This window comes from Phoenix dactylifera, chromosome 4, assembly GCF_009389715.1.
Source record: "Phoenix dactylifera cultivar Barhee BC4 chromosome 4, palm_55x_up_171113_PBpolish2nd_filt_p, whole genome shotgun sequence".
NCBI lineage: Eukaryota > Viridiplantae > Streptophyta > Magnoliopsida > Arecales > Arecaceae > Phoenix > Phoenix dactylifera.
Window position 1 is genome coordinate 20,677,619 of NC_052395.1, and position 20,068 is coordinate 20,697,686.

Genomic DNA, 20,068 nt, shown 5'->3' on the forward strand with positions numbered 1-20,068 from the left:
CTCTCTCTCTATATATATATATATATATATATATATATAACAAACCCTAATAAGAGAATTTAATATTATGATTTTTTTTGGTTCGGATTGCAAGAGAAAATAACAAATCATCTTACTTAAAGCAACAATGCAATCATCTCGCATCTTTGATCCTGTAGTGAAAAAATCAAAAACGGACTTGAAATCTACACAGTTCCCCAAAATTGAAATCAAAATTGATCAATTTTTGAAATAAAAAAATATAAAATTATAATCAAAACCAAAAAATTGAAAACTATTTAACTCAGTTAATAAAATAATTTGGATATATAGATAACCAAATTAAACACATCATGCACAATTTTTATAATATAATTCATACCATCTCAATTAATAAATGTGTCCAAAAATAATAACACCACTATCAAACAAACTCAATAATTCAAAAATATTAATATGACAATCAAACAAACACAATAATTCAAATTAAAAATAAGTCCAACTATATAAAAAAAATATAATGATAAATTTTTGAATAAAAAAAATTGGTGAGCAATCTAATTCTCCATTTTGTCTTCACCAATCCACAAACATATTATGCTTAAGAGGAAAAAAAATATAATAAAACAAGCTCAGTTAATAATATAATTTATAATGTAATTTACAACTATTTATTCAAAGCTTGCAATTTTATTAATACCAAGAAATGTTCTACAGATTACTTCATCAAAGTAAGAGTCATCTTCGCTACCATCTCATAGAATTCATAATTTGGATTTATACTAAATATAAAAGGTATTAAGAGTATTAATTATTGGGTATGTTCTAGCGCTGAGTTCGGTTCCGAATCGGGTTTAGGTCGGAAAATACATCAAATATTTTTTGATTTTTAAAACTACCACCGAAATCATCTTTATTTAATTTTTCAATTAAAACTACTCGGTTTGGTTTGAGAACAGATAAAATATTTTAGTGCTGGTCATTGGCAGCTTAGCATGGTATTAAAGATATGAAAACTATGGACTTTGCAAGACGAGTTATTGCAAAGATATCTGAGTTTATCTAATTTCTATTGAACGGATACGTAATTGGAGTTTTGTGAAATGATTTCTAAGTTCGCGAGAACAAAAGGAGGGTGCGATCATGACAGAAGGATTCGTCTAGCCCGTGCTTTTAGTATATATTGGGTTACGGGTTAACAAATAAATGGGCATATACGAAATGAAATTGTCTATAAGGTGCTTCTGAAGCTATCTAATTGTGATATTTTTAGATATCACTGCATGAATTATAGATCATATTCTATTGTGTTTTTTCCACACAGGGTTTTATGGCTTTTCAGGATTTCTTATGGTAATGGAGATCAGGAGCTAGAGTTACTCGGCGTAGGCCATCAAGAAGTAGATCGACATGCGAGACCGCAAGTTTCTGCGCGCCTTTGACATGTGCATCAAGACCGGCGACCTTGCCCATCACGAGTTGGCCGCCAATGAGAACCCCCACTTCTCTACCTACCGTTTCAACTTCCTCCTCCATATCATCTCCACTTCTCGAAACCCTCAACAAGCCCTCCAAGAAATTTGCCATCAACACCAACTTCACCGTATTCAATCAAATGGCCGCCATACCGCCTCAATTAAGGCCATCGTCACCTCCAAGGCATGGATCGCCGCCCAGCAGCCCGATGTTGGTGCCTACCTCACCTTTGATCTAGTCAAAACCATGGGGAGCAATAGGCCTCTCGTAAAATAGGATCTATGGTCCGACACTCAGGGCCGGCTCAACTCTTAAGCGACTGAGGCGGTCGTCTAAGGCTTCCGCCCAAAGAAGGCCCACCACAGAAAAGACCTCAAAGAAAATGAAAAGAAAAAAGGTCCTCCTATGAGTTTATCTTAGGCCGGTCCACTGTAGGGAAGGCCTCATAGACAAAATGGCCTTAGGCCCCAAATATATTGGGCCGCTCTTGTGGCCCTGCCGACACTTCGCTTTTTACCGGAGATTGGAAGCCGATAAGGCTTACACTATGGAGGATCACACGGACTCAATAGGTGTAGTCGGAGGAATTGGAGATTATGGCTCTATTGGAAGTGGGTGGGTTGAGAGAAGAAGTTTATCGTGTCAAACTACCCACGTCAGCTTCCCGTATATTTTAAAAACAAAAAAAATTACTATGTTAGATTAATACCTCTCTTAACTTGTCATGTAGGGCACCGATGGTGAGCTCTAGCTTAAAAATTGGGAGGTCGGTAGGGGATATTGCAGCAAATTGAAAAATGTAGGATTGACATTATAGCAATTGAAGATGCAAGAGATATTTGCAAGTCGAGATAAAATGCAGAATGTTATTTAACCAAATATATCCTCGATATCGGAAAGGACAGCTATTCCTAATTTCCCTACTTTGATGGTATGATCTCCATAATATATCCCAGTCAAAGTAATCTGATCCAACCCAACCTGAAGATTGAAATGGATTGGGTTAGTCTGGGTTGGACGCACAATGGTCTAATTGAAGTAGCATGCAAGGCTTGCAACCCCAGATCTTTTAGGCCCTATTTGGGAGAGCTTCTGGAGGGCCAGAAAGCACTTTCTGGCCCTCCAAAAGTACTTTTAGATAAAAAACTGTGTTTGGTAAATTTTTTAAAAAGCTGTTTCAGCTTTTGCGGAAAGCTGAAAACAGCTTTTGGGAGGAAGCTCCAATTTGGAGCTTTTGGAAGGAAGCTGTTTCAGCTTTTCCGGAAAGCTATATTTTTGACCAAAATACCCCCATTTAAAAAAAAAAAATTCCTCCCCCAAAACCGTCTCACCGCCTGTTCCTCTCCCCTCCTGTTCCTCTCCCAACCCACCTCCCAACCCACCCGCACCCCCCCCTCACCGCCCGCCTGTTCCTCTCCCAACCCACCTCCCAACCCACCCGCACCCCCTCCCCCCCGCACTGCCGCCGCCGCCGTGCCTCCCTTTCCCCCGCCGCCGCACCCCCTCCCTCTCCCACGCCGCCGCATCCCCTCCCTCTCCCCCGCCGCTGCAGTGCCGCACCCCCTCCCTCTCCCCCGCCACCGCACCCCCTCCCTCTCCCCCGCCGCCGTAGTGCCGCACCCCCTCCGGCGCCGTCGGCCACCGAGACTGCCGCCGGCCACGGCCCGGCCTCCTCCCACGGCCGCTGCGGCCTGGCCCCCTTCTGGTGCTGCCGGCCGCGCGGGAGGAGAAGAACGGAGAAGGGGCAGAGGAAGGAAGGAGAAGAAGAGAAGAAAAAAAGAAAAAGGAAAAAAAAAGAAGAAAAGAAAATAAAATAAAAGAAAAGAAAAGAAAAGAAAAGAATAAATAAATAAAATAAATAAATATTTATATAAATGAATGAATGAATGAATAAATAAATAAGATAATAAATAAATACATTTCAATGGATAAAATAATAAATAAATAAATAAATGCATAAATAAAAATATATATACGAATGAACGTATAAATAAATAAATAAAAAGAAAAATAATGAGTGAGTGGCAAATAATCTGATCCTTATGATATTGATAAGTATAGTGAATTTGTCGCCATTGCAAATAGTTAAATAAAGAGATAATCTATTAAACAGATAAATGGTTATTTATTGTTGTATTATACTATATATATTATTATATTACATTATATCATAATACATTAATATGTAATGTTAAATAATTTAATATTATGTTATATTATGAGAAATTAATTTATACTAATAATATATTATTTTATATCTTTATTATTGTATTATACTATACATATTATATTATATTACCTTATATCATAATACATTAATATGTTATTTTAAATAATTTAATATTATGTTATATTATGAGAAATTAATTAATACTAATAATTATAATATTTTATATCTTTATTATTGTATTATACTATAAATATAATATATATTACATTATATCATAATACATTAATATGTTATGTTAAATAATTTAATATTATGTTATATAATAGAAAATTAACTTACTCTAATAATTATATTACCATTATGCTATGCTATGCAATATCATATTACTATATTATAATAATAATATTTTATATTACAGTAATATTATACTATATCGTATATTATGTATTAATATATGTTATGTTTTATCATGCTCTATTGTATAATACTATGCAATGTCCTTTATGATAATTTTATCATATAAAAGTATTTTCTCAATTTGTTTACTAAACATATGTTAAAGTGCTACAGCACTTTAAAAATATAGTTACCAAACAACAAACAGCTTTTTATAGTAGCTCTATTTCCAACAGCTCTACTTCCAATAGCTTTACTGCCAACAGCTCCCCAAACAGGCCGCCTAAAAGTCTAAAACCCACCACATTACAAGAGGGAACCCTGAAAACACGCAGAACTCGACCGGGAGGGTAGACAGAGGAGAGGAGGGGCGGGATATTCTTTTGTTTTCTATTTACATAGGAAGAAAAAAAAATCTCGTAACCTGTACAGAAAAGAAAACAAGGGAAAAATCTCGTACTCCCCCTCTTCTCTCTTCCCCGAAGCCCGTCTTCTTCGTTGCCGATATATAAATACAAACAAATAGACAGATCTCGCCCTTTCCTGGGCTTTTTTTATTTTTTTTGAAGTTCAGATCTCTCTCCGCCTCGAAATCAACGTCGCCATGGACTTGGATCTGTGGATCTCCAAGGTCAAGGAAGGCCAGCATCTCATGGAAAACGAGCTCCAGCTTCTCTGTGAATACGTACGTTCCCTTTCTTTCTCTCTCCAGGGCATTCCTCTTTGAGTTTGGGCGTCTCGTTTCTCTTCGAGCTTAGGGTTTGATGCGTAGTTACGGCGTCGTTCGCCTCCATGTTGTTTATTTGTGCTCTGTTCTTGAATCTGGAAGCCTATCTGGTGGAAATTTAGAAAAATGAATTCCCTTTGAGAATCCTAGATTACAAAAAGAAAAACGTTCCATGTGATTTTGTTGCAGCTTATATTATTTTTCTGCAGTTTAAATGAAACTTATCACTTAACAGATAGACACTTCAAGCACCGAAAACTCAATGATTTTCGAGCCCTTCGCGTCCTTAACACGCCATTCTTCTAGCAGTAGACTATGATTACTTTAATTAAAAGATTTCATAAGCTAATAGGTATGCACCATGCAGTACGCCGTCAGTTCTTGTGCGGGTCTAGAGAAGTGGTTGTGTGATTGTATGTGTGACCCTTTTTTCTGTAAAATATAATCTATGGTGTGGGAGGTGTCATCTATTGAAGCATAATTCGAGAAATGGCACCTGAACAGTTAACAATCCATGGGTACCTGCTAACTTGTGTAGAAAACGACAATATTATAATAAATGGAGCATGGTGTGCCTGCATATGTGTGTCTAGGAGAGAGGCTGCATAAATCACAAACTTCCTCTTCTTGATATAATGCTCGCATTGGAGACGTCTGGGGCCCATCTGTTATGAGGGGAATGGTGGGTTGATACAGTGTTTAGGCCTCTTTTCCATGCACATGCACGTAGTTTTAGTCTCCTTCTGAATTGAGAACAAATGTTATCACCCTCCTTGCGAGAAGCAAACCTGGACATGTATACATACATGCACAAGTACACTACTTGGATATGTACAAGATTCTAGAATTCCTTTATCCCCCCAGAAAAAGAAGAGGGATTAAATTGAAGAAAGATCACATTCAGTACATGTTTTTTATGTATGGGATATGTTTCAGAACGCATGGGAGCCTTCAGTATAAAATACAACGAACATATTCTTTTTTTTTTTAATCGCTATTCATGCCATGTGTTTGTTCGAATACTATTCTTTTTTTTTTATCAGTCATTTTGATATCTTTCTAGAGGGTCTAATGTGCTTTGGCTTCTAAATCTTTTATTCTCACCATGCTAGTTGACCTTTATCTTTGATCTTCAAAACAGAATATGCCATACATTATTCAAAATTGTGGATTTGGTTTTGCCTTTTGGGTAAGGTTTTCATCTCAGCCGAGATATTGGTCTGTATCGATAGCGGCCACTTCCTGGTACAATATATATAAAAATACCAGGCATATTACCTCTTCCAATATGAACAAATAAAATACGAGACATCAGCTGATACAATAATGCAATCATTCCTTAAATAATTTTTAACTAATAAATCATGAAATTAATGCTTAAGTATAGAATCACAGATTTGTCATCTCAGCTGAAATTTCAATACCTTGGTCCAAAAATATCAGCCGAGATCTCAGAAAATCTTGGTTCTCTCCAAATTTCCCCACTTCCCATGTTGTCCGAGATCTTGGTTATTCTTGGTCTTGGACACCCACTGAGATAACTGATAAATTGAGAATTAAAAACCTTGCTTTTAGGTGGATGAATCTTATAACATTGTGTAGGAATATGAAATGAGATCCATCCACGAATGTTATGAGATATTGCAATTTCATCTGATAAGTAGGTTGTTGTCATTCTAGTCTAGTCCTGGTGAAAATTGAACAAGGTTGATGTTAGTGGTTAGGAAATAATATTAAAATGCCAGATTAAGAAGTGTTTATGTCAATAAAAAAATTATGGCTTCGTAGGTCATATTTCAGAAAGCAAATTTTCTTGATTACGAAGCTTTGTGAATATAGTTGATAATGCTTATTGCAATCAGTTAACTAAAACAATTTCTTGATTCTGGTTTTCTCTGTCATTTCTTAAGGAGGCACCTCAATAGCTAATCCATTAATATGTGGCCTTTTAATTTACTTATTTTAGCTTGGTTTGATTCCTTGATGTTCGAAAGAAGATATATGTAGTGTTCATATTAGTTAATTGTTCCTGTATTTTTTTATTATTATAAATTGAGAAATTCTTATTTGGATATTGTATTATTGAACAAGATATTATCTTTAAGTGTTACTGGAATATAGCGATTTTTGCATGCTAAGTAACTTCCATCCAACTTTGGTTCCATTCCTGTTGAAGGAAGTGGAAATCCATACTATGAAATGTGCTCTAGTCATCACCTTTGTCAAGGTCTAAAAATGCTAATATCTGCATGGTATCATTTTTTCCTTTTAAAATCTGACACTTAAACTGCATATCAACTCTATCATCAGTTTTAAAACCTTTGATACCAACATATTTTTCTGAAGAAAGACCAATATTGTCTATTCATCCCTGACCTGTCTTTTTCCCAATTTGGCTTTTTTAGAGGTTTCATCATGCATAGAACTGGAACTACTATTTTTCTGTTAGACTCTTATAGAGTTATATCTTTAACCTTTCCAGGTGAAAGAGATTCTTATCGAGGAATCAAATGTGCAGCCTGTTAATAGCCCTGTTACTGTTTGTGGTGACATCCATGGACAGTTTCATGATCTAATGAAACTCTTCCAGACTGGAGGTCACGTTCCCGAGACAAATTACATTTTCATGGTAAACTTCTCATGCTCTTCAAACAATCGTAGCATTGATGATAAAATGTTCTCTGTATGAAGAAGCCGTCTGGTGATTCAGATTCTACCTATGTTACTGCCAGGGTGATTTTGTCGATCGTGGATATAACAGTTTGGAAGTTTTCACAATTCTTTTGCTTCTCAAAGCCAGGTATTCCCTTGCACAAGAGCAATGCTTGTCGGTGCTCTCTTCTTTGTCTATCTGCTTTTTTTTTTTTTGTCAAGTACTACTGTGCATTTGCTTGCATGGGTGTGAGAAAGAGGATATCAAAATGTGAAATAGGAATTCCCCCCCCCCCCCCCCCCCCTTTTATTTTATTATTTTAAAGTCAGTTTGTTCTTCTTCTTTTTTTTCCTTTCCTTTTCTTTTCTTGAAATATGCCTTCTGGTGAACCTTTCCTTCCCTCCTTTGCAACTAGAGGAGTCTTCCAAGTACAGGACCATCTAGTTATTGGTGAGTTTCTGATATCTCTTGGCTTACATCGTCTGCCAAATATTTTTAAGACTTCTATCTTATATCTTTGCATCTTGTGGATAAGTATGTGGCAGTGTTATCTCGACCTTAGATTCTACTCTCAGAGTTCACTCTTTCTCCTCTCTTCTTCCTATTCTTTCTGCTATTTTAAGTAAGGAACAACCTAAACTTTCAGTTGACGCTTTTGGGCACTTGGGACTTTCAGTCACTTCATTCACACTTGTCATCAAAACAAGAAGATATCAGTCTATTAGCAATTGGCATTTCTGGCAAAGAGTTGTGTGATCTGACAATACATCAAACTTGCTCTTTTTAAGCCATTGAGATGAGGGGCAGCTATTCTAGTTTTTTGCAGAATTCTATTCTTGACATGCGTATTTGAACTTGATATGCATGGACTTGTCGCCTTTTTCCAGTAATGTTGATTTGTCAGATTTTATGAGATTCTTTGATGTTTGACATTCCTATCACATGTTCAGATTTCTTTATGTAAAATGACAATTGCAATTTAACCTCAGATTGCTGTTGTTTTTTAGCTGATGATGTATGAAATTGGTGCTTCTTGTCTTCATAGTACTGCTTCTGTGAGTTGACACTATCACATGATTGTCTATTTTTATATGCTCTATTATAGTACAGTTGTTGGAAGAATTGTTCTCCAGCTTGTTCTAATAATAGCTTGTGGCTTATGCTAGATTCTAGATTCTTGTAAATTTTGTTGCCTTATACTACTCTTTTTTCTTTTGAAGAAAAATGCATAGTTCCATACTAACACAATTTCTGTACTGTTATCTTTTGTTTGCCGCTTTATTCTTGAATTTTATATCTTTTGGTTTATCTTTATTACATCTATTTGCAATGGCCTTTATGATTTGATATTTTTGCTTGGTGGGCCGTTTTTAATTTGTAAAATTTGTCTGCCTCCTATTTTCATGTTTTGGGACTACTTTCAGCCATTTTCCTTAGCACGTGAAGTCATTTTCTAATGTTTCTTTGGTTTTCGTGTGTATTAGATACCCTGCAAATATTACACTTTTGCGTGGGAATCATGAAAGCAGGCAGTTAACACAGGTATGCTGTTAATTTAAGTAATACTGGATGATGATTGTGAGGTTTGAGTCCATGACATAATTAGCATCCTTGTCCAAATTGTTATATGGAGCATTTACACCTTCTGTCAAATTTAATATATCCATTACTTTAATATCTTAAACATCTGGTGGGCTATTTATTTTGTCACATTGCAGTGGTATGCATCTTCAATACATTAGGTTTGTGTATGAGGCTTTCTACTTTTGTAATCAATTAAAAACCAACCTACCTAAGAGTTTGTACGGTTTTGTTTAAATTTATATGTGCTTTTTTCTTGAGAAAAAAATGCTACATTTAGTTTTTTAAAAGTTCATTTTGGCACTAGAGTTCTCAAACAATTTATGGGGAAGTATATCCATAAATCTTACGCTCTTCTGCCTTCAAAGGTTTTAGCATTTGATCTATGGTCATGTAATACTATGGTGGTATTCTTTATAATTTTACTTCTTGGAGATTTTGCCTCGTATTTATTGTGTCACCTTTATACTCAAAAAGGATGTTTCTTTGGAGGTTAGACAGGTCACTTGCTGCCTTTCCCAATTTGGTTTTTCCTTTATGTAAATTCTATGTTTGGATAATTACCTTATCCTCTTATAAGAATAACAAAAGAGCTCCTCAACATGACTTGACAATTGGCTGAATGGTGTCAAATTCAAATGTCTGGACCCCAGGTTGAATCATCAACCTAATCAGGACCCTTTCATATGGTTATGCTGCACGTAGTCCTCAAGCATTAATTCATATTCTGCTTTAATTTGGACCAGACCTTTTGAAATTTGCTGCTCTCTTTGTTAGAATTCCTTTTAGTTTTTCAAGTAGGGTCTGTTTGCTTGTTTGGAAATCTTTGGAAAAGGAAAACAAAATGAAAAGTTCAATTTTCTGCTTGCTTTGTTTATCCAGGCCAAAGTTGGAAATTACATTTCTATATTAATTTAGTTTTCCTACCATCAAAACAGCTGGGAAATTCAATTTCCCAACAACTTAAATTTTCTAGAACCTTTTCCTTGCAACCTAACAGACACTCACAAAGGTGGAATTCACTGAAGTTTCCCAATTCTCTGAAGAGAAATCTTCAGAGGGAACAAACTGATAATTTCAATTATTAGGTTTGCAAAAGCCTAAAATGGAAGCAAATCAATTTTAAAGCGGAGTTGAACAAGTCAGAATTTTTGCCGTGGTTTCTTCCTGTTTTAATATTTTCTTTATTTCTTTCTTGGTTTCTTATGATCTTATCCAATTTTTCTGTTTCTTCCTTGTGTAAGTTAGGTACATGACACTATCCCCATCAACCCCACTGTTTGTTTCTGTTTATCATATTGTTCATTTGTCATCAAGAATTTGAGGCTCATTAAGGCTGATTAAAGTAAGAAGATGTTTGTTTATTTGTACATGACAGCTGATCTTTTCAAGGTGATTGCATGGTGCGGAGGTATGGTGTGTGAGAACCAGTTTTTCTCCTCATCTTCTGCTTTGTGTTTTACACATGATTACAGTAATCAATCTAGGTGTTTATATTAATGGTTGATTTCAAATTCTCGTACTGATGTTATGACATTTTCTCCTTTCTGTGTTTCCATTTCAGAAATAAATATAATGAATTCGTTTGTTTTTTTGGCAGTCATAATTGTTAATGCGAAATTATGCAATGCAAGCTTGTTTCTATATGATATATGCTAATGAAAAATGTTGTTTCTCTTAGGTCTACGGTTTTTATGATGAATGCCAGCGGAAATATGGGAATGCCAATGCATGGCGGTATTGCACTGATGTTTTTGACTACCTTACCCTGTCAGCAATTATAGATGGAACTGTAAGCCACTTTCTCACACACAGAATCAGATGCACATGTCCGCATGCATTTTTTCTACTTATTCTAATGCTAGTTACCCCAAATACACTACTGTTGTAGGTGCTCTGTGTCCATGGTGGTCTTTCGCCTGATATACGAACAATTGATCAGGTTTTGGTCTCTTATCTTTTTAGTCGAAATTTTATCTTTGGCATTGACATTTTCTAAATCCTTTAGTTGGGGACATAGTGATTTTGCATCATTCGGCACAATCTACACTTTGAAGATAAGAGAATCTTCTGTTATTTTCAAAACTTGTATATCTATCTATGGTGGGAAGACACAAGCATATGCAGACAACAGCATGCAGTGACTTAGACCATAAGCTGTATTTTTTTATGTGATCAGAATTTTGAATATTTGATTGTAAATTTATTTTTTATTTTCAGTTTTAGGAATTTTATTTTCTGTTTTCAGAGTCAGCGATGGTTTTGTAGCTAGCGGAGAAAATCATTGAGGGGTTGTGAATTGCATGTGATGAGGTGAAGTATTGACAAATATGTGCATAGGGAGGGGACTCAATGGGCACTAAGGGGCAGACAAGAGTTAATGGGGCTGTCGGCCAGCTCATGGCATTTAGAGAACTCAAGTGTGGGTTCTTGGTGGGTGGGAAGACGCGAACAAATGGTCGTGATTGGACTTTGGAGGGGTCTTTATGATAGGGATGGTTGGTTGGATTGTTGGGGTGAGTTAACTTGCACACATGCATGCATGTATACAGATACTTTTAATCTATTTATGTATCTACTAGAGTCACATGCATTCCATGTGCATCGGCTGTTTTTCTTTTTCTTCTTCTTAATTTTTTTATGGGTTAGGGTTTGCATGCTATACACAGACATACACTTATATAGAATGAGCTATTGTGATTGTGTGGGCGCCCACATAATAGGACCTGCAAGTTCGGTCCTCATTGGATGACGGAGAGCCCAACACCGATGATTCAAGCCATTGGATGTGATCTACTACTTCTAAACTTCTTACTATAAAAAAAGATCGTGCGACTTGAAGACCCTAGCCTATGCATCTATTGGTCAAAATATATGCATTTGTTCCATATTATTTAAATTGTCCATTTTTGATTGGCCGACGCATAGGCTAAGATCTCCAAATCACATGATTTTTTTACAGTAAGCAATTTAGAGATAGTGTATCAGATCTAATGGCTTGGATCATCGATTTCGGACCCATGTCGTCCAGTTAGCACTGAACATAGGCGCTTTTGACGATTCAATACATAGCCTAGGATCTCTAAATTATATGATTATTTGAATATTTGATAGTAAACAGCTTAGATATAGTATATCACATTCAATAGCTCAAATCATCGGCGTTGGGCCCTCATTATCCCGTCAAGACCGAATTCAAAATAGAGGGGAAATGGAGAGAGAAGAGATTATGAGTTTATTTAGTTATTTATTTTGTGAACTCTGAAACCTTGAGGCAGACCATGTGAAACCGGCCACAAGGCTTTCCCGCTATATATTACTAGATAGCAATGTTGCATGGACATGACCACAGACACAAGAATTGGATTAGGACACATGACTAAATCGGATTAGGATATGTGTCTGTGTTTGACTCGGCAAGAGGAGAAAAAAGAGATACGAGGCGAGGATACATAGAAAAAAAAATAATGTTAACTAAAAATATATGTTAAGTCTTGTATAAAGGAAAATGTTAAAAGATATTATTTGTTATGGTCTTTTATAATGTATGTTTCTCATCAAACTTTCCAGTTAGTTTAAGGATTTTAGAAATTGACAATTTGCAAAATCATTTTTTAAATATTTACATTCTCAACCGATCTCTTATAAGATCAAAACCTCATTTTAAAAATTATTATGATGGGTTGAACTCATTGTTTAGTTAACTCTCTACCAATTTCTAAAAACTGCAATGAATAAGTTTTCATAATTATTCATGTATCTGGTTTGTATTTGACTTGGATAAGTATTAGACATGGATTCTAGGAGCTGGGTGCGAGTGTCCTGAGGTAGAGAGCATACGCATGTCAACATGGTAATCAATCCATAATTTGAACTTCTTACAGCTGTTTATTTTATGTCAATAAGAACTTTCGGCAGCTCATAAAGTTAATGTAAAACAGTTGGGACAAGACTTGATGCTTATGTTTACATGTTTACATGTCTACATGTGCACAAAAAATAATTATATTAAATAAGAAATTTAATTCTATTATCAAGTGGGATCATTTTGTATGCACTAAACGTTTTCTATTAGTTTTCTTTCTGGGTTCATTTTCTTATCATTTATTTTTCTGCTTTCTTGTTTGATACTTAGATCAGAGTTATTGACCGCAATTGTGAAATTCCTCATGAGGGCCCCTTTTGTGATCTCATGTGGAGTGACCCAGAGGAGATCGATACTTGGGCTGTCAGTCCCCGTGGCGCAGGTTGGCTCTTTGGATCCAGGGTGACTGCAGAGGTATAAATAAAAATGTTCATTAGTTTCATAATCTGGATTTCATCTTGAATTGACCGGTCCTCGTCAAAAGTCACCCATGCTTCTTGCAGTTCAATCACATAAACAATCTGGATCTTGTTTGTCGGGCACATCAGCTTGTCCAGGAAGGTCTCAAGTACATGTTTCAAGACAAAGGCCTTGTGACTGTGAGTTAATCATGATAGTCTAATGTGCCACTCCACTTTGAATGTAGTTATAGTTATTAGCTTTCATTCTCTGAGATATTCAATCTAATTTTATCGAATCACCCAGCCTAGGGAAATTTTTTTTAGTTCTAAATTTGTCCGTTCAGCTCAGGTTTCCTGAATCCTAATCTCTGAAATGTAACTGCTGAATCTTCTGGTTTGTCCAGGTCTGGTCTGCACCTAATTATTGTTACAGGTGTGGAAATGTTGCTTCGATATTGAGCTTCAATGAGAATATGGTATGATAGTACAACTCTGGCAGTTGTTCCTCATGGTTATCATCTTTTTTTGCCTGTCACTGAATGGTTCTGAATTTTTTGCATTTAGTTTCAATATGAGAAATTAAGAGTATGAAAATTATAGAGCAACATCTTAGTTGTGCACTCAAACTGATCGGGATTGGAACTGAATCAGACTCATGGGTTGTGGAGGCCATTTCAAATGATGTTTGGTGTTTCATTAATTATACTTGTGAACGGAATCGTCTTTAGCAGTTGACTGTTTCTTCTCGATGTCAGGAAAGAGAGGTGAAGTTCTTCACAGAAACAGAGGAAAATAATCAAATGAGGGGGCCGAGGACAGGGGTCCCATACTTCCTATGATGGTGGTCACTGATTCTTTGTTCTTTCATCTGCATCAGTGCTCTACTGCCTGCCTTGTAAATTCTGGTGGAAACATTAGCAGTTGGTCTCCTTGCGACAAAAGGAAATTCTGACCATAAAGGTGATCAAATATGTTGATTACTGCTGTAATATGTTCGGCTGATTAATAGTTTTGGTGCAGTGTTTTGAAGTCTGTTGTATATTATGATTCTTGGGACTTATGTTGCTATCTTACTTTTATTTTATCAAATAAGCCTTGACATTGGAATTAACAGCTCTCTGGCATTGGAAGATTGAAGGATCAACTCATACGGCTTATAATGAAATCAAGCAGCCGTGGTGAAAGATTTGCTTGGGTCTCATTCCAGGCCTCATGTCATGTGGATTAGCAGTGTCTAATCTGTAAATCTGTATTATGTTGTATAGTAAATCATTATCCTTTACATGTACTATTAGACAAATCTACTAGCTGCTGGTAACCCAATTATTTGTGTATAGGTCAGTTTGAAAGGAGCACAAATTGCCGAGTCTTAAGTATAATTTCATTCCTGATCTTGTAACCATTTAATAGGCTGCTGTATGTCCTAGCTTGGTGTTTGTGCTGCTATATGCAAATAAAAAGTGCCAATTTTTCTGATTTGTGCCTTTCTAACCTGTTTTGAGACTGCTGAGAGTCATGAAGAATGTTGAATGGCCGGTGGCATCTCAGACGACTGGAACTCATGAAGTATCCTGGTTTATGAGAAAATTTGGTACCCTTCAAATTTTGTGAACATGAAATTGGAAATAGTCATTTTAGTGAAGGAAGTGAAACAGTGAATTTAACTACCCAGGAATTACGATTTTAATATTTGTATGCAATGTTTGAAATCTTATTATGATGCAGATTATGCCAATTGCTTAGAGATCAGTAATTACATTTGATTATTGTGTTTTGTTCATCCAGATTTAGCATCATGGAACTTGAAAAAGTAGATCACAACAAACATATTCTAGCAACGAGGATTAGGAAGCACTAAGCTGCAGTACCAAGTATAAACATTTCCTATGTGACTTTAGACAAACATATAAAGCGAGCTGGCCGCTTAACACACCACAATCTTATATTACAAGCAACGTCAGGAGTTATATTTTGTTGCAGAAAAAGGATGCGTGCATTTCTCGTAGCTGATCTTATGGTTGATGTCATGACTGTTCAAATGCTTCAGTTTATTCATACTAATATATTACCTGACCGGTAGGTATATGTCAAATTCAGTCAGGTTAAGGTGCAGATCGAGCAAGCCTTTAGGTTTTACCTGAATCTTCGTAACACAAAATCCTCGCAACTCAAAAAATTTTAAATGATCATCACCGGGAAGATTGCCTTTGAATTCCTTTTCAAACTCTTTTGGACTGGTAAGAGCCTAATGGTCACACGGATCTCATTGAAGGCTTTTATTCAGCTCTTGGAATGTACTATTTGTTATGATATTTAAGACTCCCGTGAGACTTCACTAGGTGGATCTTTCCTTCCTTTCTCTTTAACGAGGAAGCAAGAAAGAAGGGAAAAAATAAGACTTAATCAATAGTTCCTAGAATTATCAAGAGCACCTAAACAGATCGATATTCTGAATGATAACCATTTTTTTTTCATTTTCTAGAAAACTTTCTTTTATAAAACGATCTGCAAACAAGTAAAAATTAGGCCTTACATTGCTCTGACTTGGTTTATTGAATAAGAGAGGTATTCAATCCCAATTGGAGCTTGATTCAAGCTTGACACCAAGTATTTGAGGTTGATTCATTTGTAAAGCGAATGACCAAATCATGAGCAAGCCTATTTATCGTGTTTTAGTTAATTTTTTTAGAAATCTAAATTATCAAGAGTTGACTCGTTTATGAATTGAACTTCATGTGAAATTTGATGTTAGTTTCTAATTGAACAAAGAAGCTTAACCAAGCCCATCATTTTTTTTTTGCTACATCCGATGACTCATACTAGTCTGGTGTGGATATATCTAAAAAAATCAAAATATAACAAGTTACGAAGCGCCCGGGCACCACTTCTTTGCCTGTCCAAAGAACTCCTTCAGAGTGATTTGCAATAAAGGAGGCTATTTAATACGCAGCTCCATTGACCTCCCTAAAGACATGCTTCACCCTGAAGACAATGTCACCACTAGCCATGCCTCAGATATCCCAAAGTAGGGGGTGGTGACCCTAGGCAATTGACAAGACTTTGGGGTTTGGTTTCCTATGGTACCTAGAATTCCACTATCCTCATTTTTTATCCCACTTGATTAGTAAAAACATCAACAAAAAAAATAACAAAATTAACCAAAAAGTAAGGTATATTTATTTTTTTATACCCAAATAATACTAGGTAAATGTTAGCTGCAGTAGGATACTAAGATAATGATCGAGTGAAGATAAAAATACTAAATATGCAAGTTATTCTCAATTATTTATCTTGCTTTCCAGTTAAACCATAGTCATAATAAACTAAGCTTAATCAAGACTAGAACCAATCAAGCTTAGGTTGAAATCACTTTTGAGCTGGAATGTTGAGAGTAAGCTCAATTTGTTTATCCCTATTTCAAGCTCGCTTCAAGTTTAATTTTGAATCGAGTTGGACACGGGTATAATTTATCAGCTTGAAAGTCTTAAATTGAACTAGAAATTAATTCAAGCTTGAAATAAGCTCAGTTCAAGCAGCAATTAATGCTCAATCCCAACTTCTTATTGAACTTGGTTCAGATCTAAATTAACATTTAATAAATTCAAAATTTAAATAATTAATGTATGCTTGAGATTAATCTAACCGAGCTCGATCGAGCTAGATCTATTTTTGGCGTAGGTTAAAATTAATTTCAAGCCTATATTTCTACTTCAAGAATGGTTGGTCTAACTACAAATTGAGCTTGAGCCAAGCTTCACGCTAGTCAAGATTGAGCCGAGATGGTGCTCCTTAGATCATGTTCCGCTCTAAAGCAGCCCCTAAGTCGCCTTTCCCTGGTCTTGCCCGTTACGTCAATGCACTGACGTATGGATTGGCTTGAAAACAATTAACTAAATTCTATTCTTTGACAGCCATTATTTCTGAAAGAATGCTCTTTCACAACTATTATGGATTGGTGCAATTTGCGCCATTCATGAATGGATCAGTCTTCTACGCCCTAATCTCATGAAATGCAGATGCCAAGATGCTTTACGTGCATGTTCTTTTTATGGGAGAAAAATAGCTTATATATGTAATTCTAATTGAGCCTCTTGTTCCGTTGCACAGCTTCAGCATTCACTGTCCATCCAGAGCAACCCTTTCCAAGTCCATATATGTAACTCCAATATCTCTTTATATTGGATGAGATGAAAGGGAGCTGAGAGGGAATACTTACAGTTTCTGCCATTTCTGAGGTTGTTTCTGAAGTCATTTTTCCATTTAGTCCAACTCTTTAATTTAAATCTGTAGAAAAGTTTGGCAAATTTAATACAGTTAATCCACTTGTGTAACTTTTGTTGGATTTTGACCCACATGACTAAACGTGGGTGATCACTAGTTGGTTATAGTAACTACTTATGGAGAAGTTTACGCTGCGTTATCCTTGATGGAAGGATAATTTCATGGGTCTCACCCTCTGCCTATAACGATAACACAAAATCGGTCTCCATCACCGTATGTTTTAACAGAGGTCAAGAGGGAGAAAAGAAGCTTTAATCATTCAGAAAATCCATGGATCCAGGTACGCTACCCTTTCATGATCTATTTATGATCTTATTTATAGATTTTTACATGTGGTATCAGAGCTTGGTTCATTCTAGAACTAGATCACAGTAAAAGGGTAGAACTAGATCACGGTAAAAGGCCTATTATTTGACAGTCCATCAAGCCATGGATAGTCCACCACGGCCGCAGGGACATGACAATGGTTGCTTGGCCGGCCGTCACAGGGTCGGACCATCCCAATGCCGGATCTGGCCGGCATATGGCATCGAGAGCCAACAAAGGATCCGGCATAGCTGCTGTCCATGGCCTCACTCCCACCCGATTAAAAAAAAATAAAAAAAGGAAGAAAAACTTACCGGATGATCGCCGTCGGGTGGCAGATTCTTGCGGGTGGCGCGATCGCCCGGTTAGTCACCGTCGGGCGGCGTTGCATCCGGCGGCAGACGGCATAAATGCTGATCGCCACTCCTCGCCGTTCCTAAGGGCCGACGGGTTGGGCCACTGGTGTTGCCTCTGGCAGCGTGCGACCGCCGGCGTTGCCCCTAGCGGCGTGCGACTGCCGGTGGGCTCGCCATCGGGCGGCGAGTTCATCGGAGGCAGGCGGCGCGCTCGTCGCCGGCGATTAAGGGGCAGGCGGGCTGGGTTTGGCGGAACCCTAGCCCGCCGCTAAAAGAGGAGGAAGACGGGTCGAGCTAACTCGTCTTCAGTTCTTTTAAAAAAAAAATTAATTTATGGCATAACGGGTTTCGGGTTTGGGTTTCAATCTGAACCCGGATTCGATAACCCGTAAGCATTAAAAAAAAGGCATAACAAGCATAACGGGTTCGGGTTTTCGGGTTTCGACTCGAAACCCGAATTCGTTTAGCCAATAAAAGGGAAATTTTTAGTTAAGCCCCTTTGCACATTTTATTTATGCAGACAGTCCTTCCAGGGCTGTTAGAAGAAGGAATTATTTTAATTCAGTCCCTGTTAAATGGTACACTTATGCATGAGTCCTTCCAGGGCTGTTAAAAGAAGAAAATGTTTCTGTTAAGCCACTATGAAATATTTTATTTATGTTGACATCCTTCCATGGCTATAAAAATCAAAATTATTTTGATTTTGTCCCTGTCAACATATTATGTATGCAGAGGTCCTCAAAATATTTTTATTTAGTCCCTGTAAACATATTATTTATGCAGAGGTCCTCAAAATATTTAAAATTAGTCCATGTAGAATATATTATTTATGCAGAGGTCCTTGTAGGATGATGTGATAAAATTTTCTGTCTTTTATTCTACATTTTTGTATACTTGATAGCATGATATGACACATGTACTGGTTGTGTAGATTAGTAAAATATTAAATACAAGTTTTATTTTAATGTCATATTATGAATTGTCAATTATGTGCAATGTCATTATTTCAATTTGATGTCTATATTATGAAATAGTTTGGTGGTTGCCAAAGTAACCCAACTAGAATATTTAATAGACATCAAGTCATCAAATACTCTAATCCCAGGTATTAAAATAGTGACTTTGCAAATTATGACTTACAGTTATTCAAACATGAGATATTATGGATTGGCCCAAAGGTGCACCACTTTCAAATGATTGATTTGCTGAGTTAGGATAATTATTGAGTATCCTTGATTTAATAGGTATTGGATGCTCAAAGGCAACAGACCTAATTGAATTTTTAACCTATATCATTAATTATTCCTAGGTGAATTGAGAATCACCATAATAGTAATTTAGTGTTTCATAATTACTGCCCAAAGGTGTATTATGGAAACACTGTTTATGTTATTCATCATTATTACTAACTCAAAGTATTAATGTTGTAAGCATTTTCTTATTGTCGATTTTTTTTTATTGCAGTATCTATTTCTGTTTCGCTTCATTCGCAAGCTTTATCTGTTACGATCTTTAATGGAACCAATTTCTCAGAGTAGAATGAACAAGTCCAGTTTCACCTAGGTGTTCTGGATCTTGATTTAGCACTCCAATCTGGAAAACCGGCTGACATTACTGATTTGAGCAGCTTGAAAGAAAGGTCTTTTTATAAGATTTGGAAAAGATCGAACAGACTGAGCATTATGTTTATGCGGATGAGTATAGCGAACAATATCAAGTCAACGCTTCCTGAATGTGACAGTGCTCAAGCATATTGAAAACTGTGGAAGAATGTTTCCGATCTGCTGATAAGTCTCTGGCTGGGACATTAATGGCTAAGCTTACCACCATGAAATTTGATGGTCCTCATGGGATGCATGAGCATATCCTTGAAATGA

At 36.5% G+C, this 20,068-nt stretch overlaps 1 protein-coding gene and 1 long non-coding RNA gene across 8 annotated transcripts; one reads left to right on the forward strand and one right to left on the reverse strand.

Moving 5' to 3' along the window:
* The first annotated feature begins 4,574 nt into the window (after positions 1 to 4,574).
* LOC103721558 (phytochrome-associated serine/threonine-protein phosphatase-like) lies at positions 4,575 to 14,732 on the forward strand. 7 transcript variants are annotated; one of them, XR_005511660.1, is made up of 11 exons: positions 4,575 to 4,706; positions 7,231 to 7,377; positions 7,481 to 7,548; positions 8,886 to 8,943; positions 10,664 to 10,774; positions 10,874 to 10,924; positions 13,118 to 13,261; positions 13,351 to 13,446; positions 13,653 to 13,724; positions 14,004 to 14,208; positions 14,363 to 14,732. XR_005511660.1 is itself a non-coding variant. In XM_039125817.1 (10 exons), exons 1-10 carry the CDS (start codon positions 4,626 to 4,628, stop codon positions 13,981 to 13,983), a joined length of 912 nt encoding a protein of 303 aa, XP_038981745.1. In that variant the 5' UTR covers positions 4,575 to 4,625; the 3' UTR covers positions 13,984 to 14,726. The 7 variants fall into 7 exon arrangements, 3 of the variants coding, with proteins under 3 accessions (XP_038981745.1, XP_038981744.1, XP_026666017.1); XR_005511662.1 differs by having other exon boundaries at positions 13,332 to 13,446; positions 13,900 to 14,726; XR_005511661.1 differs by having other exon boundaries at positions 13,332 to 13,446; positions 14,004 to 14,726.
* Positions 4,579 to 18,460, reverse strand: LOC113463697. The gene is made up of 3 exons (XR_005511664.1): positions 18,150 to 18,460; positions 6,173 to 6,435; positions 4,579 to 4,855 (listed from the first exon to the last, which is right to left on the reverse strand). It is a non-coding gene; the product is annotated as an uncharacterized LOC113463697 (long non-coding RNA).
* Positions 18,461 to 20,068: the final 1,608 nt, after the last annotated feature.

Bases quoted from the DNA above. Each gene is read 5' to 3' on its own strand.
- LOC103721558 (XM_039125817.1), top strand. From the start codon at position 4,626: ATGGACTTGGATCTGTGGATCTCCAAGGTCAAGGAAGGCCAGCATCTC. The intron at 10,775-10,873 runs GTAAGCCACTTT...CTACTGTTGTAG, and splicing joins CAGCAATTATAGATGGAACT to GTGCTCTGTGTCCATGGTGG. The intron at 13,262-13,350 runs GTATAAATAAAA...TGCTTCTTGCAG, and splicing joins GATCCAGGGTGACTGCAGAG to TTCAATCACATAAACAATCT.